General features: G+C 52.4%; 2 protein-coding genes across 2 annotated transcripts in view; one reads left to right on the top strand and one right to left on the bottom strand.

The window, feature by feature from the left end:
* The window catches only part of dcst1 (DC-STAMP domain containing 1), a 7887-nt gene extending 4277 nt beyond the window's left edge, over positions 1-3610 (bottom strand). The window contains exons 1-8 of the mRNA XM_076140361.1: positions 3574-3610; positions 2966-3112; positions 2818-2892; positions 2606-2734; positions 1967-2106; positions 1375-1540; positions 1142-1285; positions 754-875 (exon numbers count right to left, since the gene is read on the bottom strand). Coding sequence (XP_075996476.1) covers positions 754-875; positions 1142-1285; positions 1375-1540; positions 1967-2106; positions 2606-2734; positions 2818-2892; positions 2966-3112; positions 3574-3610 — 960 coding nt within the window. The remainder of the gene's footprint in view (positions 1-753; positions 876-1141; positions 1286-1374; positions 1541-1966; positions 2107-2605; positions 2735-2817; positions 2893-2965; positions 3113-3573) is intronic.
* Positions 3611-4093: 483 nt separating this feature from the next.
* LOC142990550 (DC-STAMP domain-containing protein 2-like) lies at positions 4094-7393 on the top strand (the record flags this gene model as incomplete). Its single annotated transcript, XM_076140363.1, has 7 exons — positions 4094-4147; positions 4193-4622; positions 4653-4889; positions 6578-6679; positions 6751-6948; positions 7037-7102; positions 7180-7393. Coding segments are annotated over exons 1-7 (1301 nt in total), but the record flags the coding sequence as incomplete, so codon positions are not given.
* Between the last annotated feature and the right edge of the window lie 107 nt (positions 7394-7500).

The following is a 7500-nucleotide window of genomic DNA, read 5'->3' as shown; positions in this document are numbered from 1 at the left end:
AGACAGAGAAAGACAGAGAAAGACAAACAGAGAGAGAGAGAGGGAGAGAGGGAGGAAGAGAGAGAGAGGGAGAGACAGAGAAAGACAAACAGAGAGAGAGAGAGAGACAGAGAAAGACAAACAGAGACAGACAGAGAGAGAGAGAGAGAGAGAGAGAGAGACAGAGAGAGAGAGAGACAGACAGAGAGAGAGGGAGGAAGAGAGAGGGAGGAAGAGAGAGAGAGAGAGAGACAGAGAGAGAGAGAGAGAGAGAGACAGAGAAAGACAAACAGAGAGAGAGAGGGAGAGAAAGACAAACAGAGAGAGAGAGAGGGAGAGAGGGAGGAAGAGAGAGAGAGAGAGACAGAGAGAGACAGAGAGAGAGAGAGAGACAGAGAGAGAGAGAGAGAGAGAGAGACAGAGAAAGACAAACAGAGAGAGAGAGACAGAGAAAGACAAACAGAGAGAGAGAGAGGGAGAGAGGGAGGAAGAGAGAGAGAGAGAGACAGAGAGAGACAGAGAGAGAGAGAGAGACAGAGGGAGAGAGAGAGACAGAGAAAGACAAACAGAGAGAGAGAGAGAGAGGGAGAGAGAGAGACAGAGAGAGAGAGACAGAGAAAGACAAACAGAGAGAGAGAGAGGGAGAGAGAGAGGAAGAGAGAGAGAGGGAGGAAGAGAGAGAGAGAGAGACAGAGAGAGAGAGAGACAGAGACAGAGACAGAGACAGAGAGAGAGAGAGACAGAGCGGTAGAGAGACATGCTGCTCCTCTGTACCTCCACATGGAGCTCAGTTGTGAACTCTCTGGTGAGGAAATCCACAGAAACATTAACTTTATCAAAGAGTTGACCAAAGTTATCCTCTACAGGAACTTCCTCCTGACACCATGGAGCCATCACTGAGAACAAAGAGGTCAGCATCAGCATCAGCATCAGCATCAGCATCATCATCCTAATCATGGGAGGCAGTAGCTCAGTGGGTGGAGCTTGCGCTTGGGAACTGGAGGGTCGCCGGTTCGAGTCCCTGCCAAGGTGCCCCTGAGCACCCTCTGCGTAGGGTGGTAATGTAATGTAAGTCGCTTTGGATAAAAGCGTCTGCCAAATGCTCTTAATGTAATCATCATCATCAACATCATCTTCCAGCCCAGCCTGTGTGACCTTTCACCTTTGAGGATCTGACACAGCAGGTCAAACTTCATGGGGAGGCAGAGGAGGTAGCTGAAGACCGGGAGCTTGATGGTGTCTAAGCAGTCCAGCCACTTCTCATTGAACCAACCACGACAGCGCTGAACGCCCGCCTCCACGATGTCTGCACACACACACACACACACACACACACACACAGGTGAGTCACAGCAGCAGGTGTGTATGTGTGTGTGTGGAGGGGGAGGAGCTCACTGTCACACTGCATCATGGTCTTGGAGACGTAGCGCTCCTGTGTGTTGTCCCCTCCTCTGTCCCACTGGACGTTGTCGTATCCATACTGAGACATCATGTCTTCTGTGATGCTCTGGAACTTTGTGTTTACTTCCTTAGCTTCCTGCTGGAACTCTCCTTTAGTATCCTGGACAGGAAATAAGATACATGACCTCTGACCCCTGACATCCATCACATAGTCTCCTGATAAGAAATCTGAAATTTACTCTCTCTCTGTCTCTCTCTCTCTTTGTGTCTCTCTCTCTCTCTGTCTGTCTCTGTCTCTCTCACTCTCTGCCTCGCTCTCTCTGTGTGTGTTTCTCTCTCTCTCTCTCTCCCTCTCTCTCTCTCTCTCCCTCTCTCCCCCTCTCCCTCTCCCCCCTCACCATGATGTCCTCCATGATGGTGATGAATGGTTTGAGCGTTGCTCTCTCTCTCTCTCTCTCCCTCTCCCTCTCTCCCCCTCTCCCTCTCCCCCCTCACCATGATGTCCTCCATGATGGTGATGAAGGGTTTGAGTGTTGCTCTCTCTCTCTCTCTCTCCCTCTCTCCCCCTCTCCCTCTCTCCCCTCACCATGATGTCCTCCATGATGGTGATGAAGGGCTGGAGTGTTTCTCTCCACAGAGTCCTGCTGTGTTCCAGCTGCAGGTCCAGGTTGCAGCTGACAGACAGAGCAGCTTCCTGAACGTTAGCCTGGATGTTTGTGATCGGGCCTAAGAGGGACAGACACATGTGAGTGTGTGTGTGTGTGTGTGTGTGAGTGTGTGAGTGAGTGAGTGAGTGAGTGAGTGAGTGAGTGAGTGAGTGAGTGAGTGAGTGAGTGAGTGAGTGAGTGTGTGTGTGTGTGTGAGTGAGTGAGTGTGTGTGTGTGTGTGTGTGAGTGAGTGAGTGAGTGAGTGAGTGAGTGAGTGAGTGAGTGAGTGAGTGTGTGTGTGTGTGTGTGTGTGTGTGTGTGTGAGTGTGTGTGAGTGTGTGAGTGAGTGAGTGAGTGTGTGTGTGTGTGTGTGTGTGTGTGTGTGTGTGTGTGTGTGTGTGTGTGTGTGTGTGTGAGTGAGTGAGTGAGTGAGTGAGTGAGTGAGTGAGTGAGTGTGTGTGTGTGTGTGTGTGTGTGTGTGTGTGTGTGTGTGTGAGTGAGTGAGTGAGTGAGTGAGTGAGTGAGTGAGTGAGTGAGTGAGTGTGTGTGTGTGTGTGTGTGTGTGTGTGTGTGTTCACCTTTGAAAAGCACAGACAGAATGAGCAGCAGCACGTATGTGCGTCCACGAGAACCGAGCATGCTGGGAAATGTGAGGAGGATGGAAGATCTGAAGAAGGAGGAGAACATCCCACACAGGATACACACCGCTGGAACACACACACACACATAGTTGTTAGATCAGCTGTGTGTGTGTTTGAAAGCAGCTGATGGGACTGATGTGTCTCCTCACCCACAAACACACATCCTGAGGTCAGCTTGAGGTCAAAGGTCAGTGGGAGGCTCTGAGCGATACCCAGGTAGAACACTGAGGGCCAGATCAGAGCAAACTGACACACTGAGGCACACACAGGTCAAAGGTCAATGTGAGCGCGCCTTACCTGCTCCGCTGACCAATCCAAACAGAGCTCTGAGGAAGAGGCGGAGCACCAGGCAGTCCTCTGATTGGCTGCAGATGAGATGATGGACAGCTGGCGGCAGGACAGAGCGACTGATCCTCTCCACGGCTGGACACACACAGGCGATTGCTTAGTTACGACTGCAGGGTTGCTGGTTCAAACCCTGAGTGTCTCAGTTCCAGTTCCTCCACACGGAACCTCACACCACCTTGCTCACCGCTGACACCTTGGCCTCCTTCCTCTCTGAGGTATCTGCCTCACTGACGTCTCACCCTCACGTCTCACATTGTCCACTGTTAACTCGGGTCCCCTGTCTGTCTGTCTCCCCCCCTCTCTGTCTCTCTGCCCCCCTGTCTGTCTCGCTGTACCCTCTCTGTCTGTCTCCCTGCCCCCCCTGTCTCCCTGTCTGTCTGTCTGCCTGTCTGTCTGCACATAGCTGTAGTATATCCGTCCTATATGTGCTAACACGCGTTAGCAGTGTGTGTGTGTGTGTGTGTTCGGCAGCGTTAACGAGTGATCTTCTCTTCAATAACAGCGCAAACACACAAACACACACACCTGCGCACACACACCTGCGTCCCGTCACTTACTGCTGTGAGGAAGACCGACGCTCCGCTCCATCCGCATCCTCATCTTCATCAGCTCCGTCAAGAGTCAAAGGTTTATATGAACGACAATGACGTCAGCAAACAACAACACTGACCTCAACACACCAACACTGACGTCACCATTACACATAACTTAAGTGTACAGCTCTGGATCACTGACCGTCTGCTTCATCAGTCAAGCAATCAAGCAATCGATCAACCGATCATCTGATCCATGTTCGGATCCTCACGTAGAGAAGATGGAGAGAAGAGAAGGAGAGAGAGAGAGAGGGGGAGGAGCGCAGAGGAGGGCGGAGTCACAGCGGAGCACAGGTCTGCGCACACACGCACACGCACGCATGCACACACTCACACACGCACACATACCTTTCCATCTTTATGTCTTCATTCAGCTTCAACACAATGAGGCTCCAAAAATGTTTGTTAGTGGTCGAGAGTGATTGGTACTTAACAGTGTTTGGGTTTATGGTTGCTATGGTGACCGTCCATCCAAATGTCTACAATGGACCCATGGACCTCCGGTGGGCGGAGCCAAGAGGGGCAGCTGGGCGGTCAAGTCGGTTTATTTGTTTGTCCCAAAATCCCATGAACGTCTCTTCAGACTTCACTGAGCCACAACATCAGAGACCTGCAGGAGGACCAGGAGGAACCAGACCCAGAGAGACCTGCAGGAGGACCAGGAGGAACCAGAGCCAGAGGAAACCTTCATGTTTCAGGAGAGACCATCCCCAGAGAGATTCCCTCTCCACAGCGTCTGAGTGCTGATGGTCTGGTTTCCTTCCTCAGGTCATCGGGTCGGTGCAGGAGGGTCAGAGGTCACCTGCTGGAGGCCGTCTGGAGCCTGCTCATGTTTGCGCTGGGCCTGCTGCTGGCGTCGCTGTACGGCGCCGTGGCGCTCTTCATGGAGGGTCAGCAGCTGTGGCTCTGTGTCTACACCACGGTGGGCGTGGCCTGCCTGACCTCCTTCAGCATGGGGCTGTCGGCGGGCGTGCGGGCCATCGTGGCGCTCATGCTGCCTTCCACGTGCTCAGGTACGTCCGCTCTCTGAAGACTGACGTTAGCCTTTGGCTCCTCCCACTGTGTGTGCAGTGATGAAGATGGCAGACCCTCCTCTTCTTCTCTTTCAGTGAAAGGGAAGAACTTCCTGCTGTTCCTGTGTTTCTCCGCGCTGATGTCTGGCCCCCTCAGCAACACGCTGGACAACATGGAGCGAGCCGCCACCAGCCTGCTGTGTGGGGCGGAGCTAGCGGCCAATCAGACCCAGCAGCTGATGCAGAGGGCGGCGGCGCCCCTCCTCCGTAAGCCCCGCCCACTGAATGCAATACACTGCTGGGACCAGCTCACTGTTGCTACCAGCCAATCAGGAGAGAGAAACATTAAACCTTCACTGCCGTGGGAGTCGCTGCCGTAATGCCTTTGGGCAAAAGCTAACAACCAGCTGGCTAATACACTAAACTAGCTGCTAGCATTTCCTGCATTTAGCTTAATAGTAAGCTAGCCAGGTAGCATGGTTTGGTGTTAAAACTATAACTTGAGTATGGATTTAAATGTTTCCATGAACTTCATCTTAATCACAGCGTTTCATACTTTAGAATAGAATAGAAAAGCTTTTATTGTCATTGTACATGAGAATATAATGAAATGTATTCATGCTGTGCCTGAATCTCAGGACAGAGATAAAGAAACAACACTGAATACAGCAAGTTAGTTATGTTAGTCATGTTAGTTATGTCAGTCATGTTAGTTATGTTAGTCATGTTAGTTATGTTAGTCATGTTAGTCATGTTAGTTATGTTAGTTATGTTAGTCATGTTAGTTATGTTAGTCATGTTAGTTATGTTAGTTATGTTAGTCATGTTAGTTATGTTAGTTATGTTAGTCATGTTAGTTATGTTAGTCATGTTAGGGGGGTAGAAGCTCTGAGCAGACAGGTGCTTCTTCTTCAGTGGGCCGAGGAAATAGAGTCGCTGCTGGGCCGAGGTCTTCACCAATGTGAGTCCCCTGGAACTTGAAGCAGTGAACCCTCTCCACTTCCTCTTCGCTTCCTCTCCACTTCCTCTCCACCTCCTCTCCACCTCTTCTCCACCTCCTCTCCACCTCCTCTCCACTTCCTCTTTGCTTCCTCTCCACGTCCTCTCCACTTCCTCTCCACCTCCTCTCCACCTCTTCTCCACCTCCTCTTCACCTCCTCTCCACCTCCTCTCCACTTCCTCTCCACCTCCTCTCCACCTCCTCTCCACTTCCTCTCCACCTCCTCTCCACCTCTTCTCCACCTCCTCTTCACCTCCTCTCCACCTCTTCTCCACCTCCTCTTCACCTCCTCTCCACCTCCTCTCCACTTCCTCTCCACCTCCTCTCCACCTCCTCTCCACTTCCTCTCCACCTCCTCTCCACCTCTTCTCCACCTCCTCTTCACCTCCTCTCCACCTCTTCTCCACCTCCTCTTCACCTCCTCTCCACCTCCTCTCCACCTCCTCTCCACCTCTTCTCCACCTCCTCTCCACCTCCTCTCCACTTCCTCTTTGCTTCCTCTCCACTTCCTCTCCACTTCCTCTCCACCTCCTCTCCACCTCTTCTCCACCTCCTCTTCACCTCCTCTTCACCTCCTCTCCACCTCCTCTCCACTTCTTCTCCACCTCCTCTCCACCTCTTTTCCACCTCCTCTCCCCTGAAGACAGGAGGACTGTGGTCCTCATGGTGGCTCCTGAAGTCCATGATGAGTTCTTTTGTCTCTTTAATGAGTGTGAGGTTGTTGTTGTTGTTGTTGTCTCGTTTATTTCCTCGCGGTCGTAGCTTTCATTGTTGTTTGAAATGAGTTCAACCACCGCTGTGTCGTCGGCAAATTTGATTCTTGTGTTAGTCGGGTGTGTGGAATTCTAATGTGGAGACCTGTTTACGGTTGCTATGGTGACCCTTTGTTGTTGAGTCAGAGTGAATATGGACACGCTAACGTGCCGCGGCTGCTACTTCCTGTTTGTGTCCGCAGCCGTTCTGGAGGAAATCAAACAGATCAGCAGCAACGTGAACGACGTTGTGGGACGAGTCCGCGACTTCACCGACACGCTGATCGACAGCATCCGCCACGTGGGTGAGTGAGGACGGACAGAGCCGGTGTGATGTTTAGGCCTGACCTCTGACCTCTGACCTCTGATCCTCCAGCTCGCACTCTCAGAAACGTCCGGCACTTCATGGTGGACATCGGCGACGTGTGTAACGAAAAGATGGGCTCTCCGTACAGGAAGTGCACGTCCTTGTTCGTGGAGGCTCTGAACGACTGCAGAGATCTGCTGCCGAAGGAAATCAACGCCCTGTGCAACATCGTGACGCCGCTGAGGAAGCTGTGTGTCCTCGCACGAGGTCCAGATGAGTCATCTGATCTGACAGCATCAGCTGGACTTCCTGTTTGTGTTTCAGCCTGATGAAGCTGCATGTGTTTGTGTTTCAGTGCCTGAGCTCTTCTGCCTCATCCCCTCCTACATCTCCAGCCTCATCAAGAAGCGCCTGGCTGAACGTGAGCTCGTGTTCCTCAGCCTCCATCTTCACGTCTCCTGCAGCTACACACTCTGTCTGACCCGCTCTGCCTTTCAGCCGCCATCACTGCATTCCGGCGACTGAAGGAGGAGTTTGACTTCAACATCTCAGCCAGCGTGTCGGTCAGCGTGGACGCAGACAGCAGCCGCTCGCTGCAGGAGATGGCTCAGAGCATCCTGGAGGACGTGTCGTCAGAGGTGCAGCTGCTGCAGGAGCTGAACAAGCTGCTGGCCTTCTTGGGCCTGGTGCTGCTCTGCTGGGCCTTCATCCGGTCAGTCCCACACCGAGCTGTCTCACCTCCAGGTGACCACCGGGTGGTAGCAGAGAGCAGAGCAGTGAGAGCCTGTAAACATGTGAGGGTAGAGGGAGGCGTGTTCA

Source organism: Genypterus blacodes, unplaced genomic scaffold (genome assembly GCF_046128005.1).
Source record: "Genypterus blacodes isolate CSIRO-AG114 ecotype Tasmania unplaced genomic scaffold, CSIRO-AGI_Gbla_v1 ptg000588l_1, whole genome shotgun sequence".
Taxonomy (NCBI): domain Eukaryota; kingdom Metazoa; phylum Chordata; class Actinopteri; order Ophidiiformes; family Ophidiidae; genus Genypterus; species Genypterus blacodes.
This window is presented reverse-complemented; position numbering and strand designations above follow the sequence as displayed.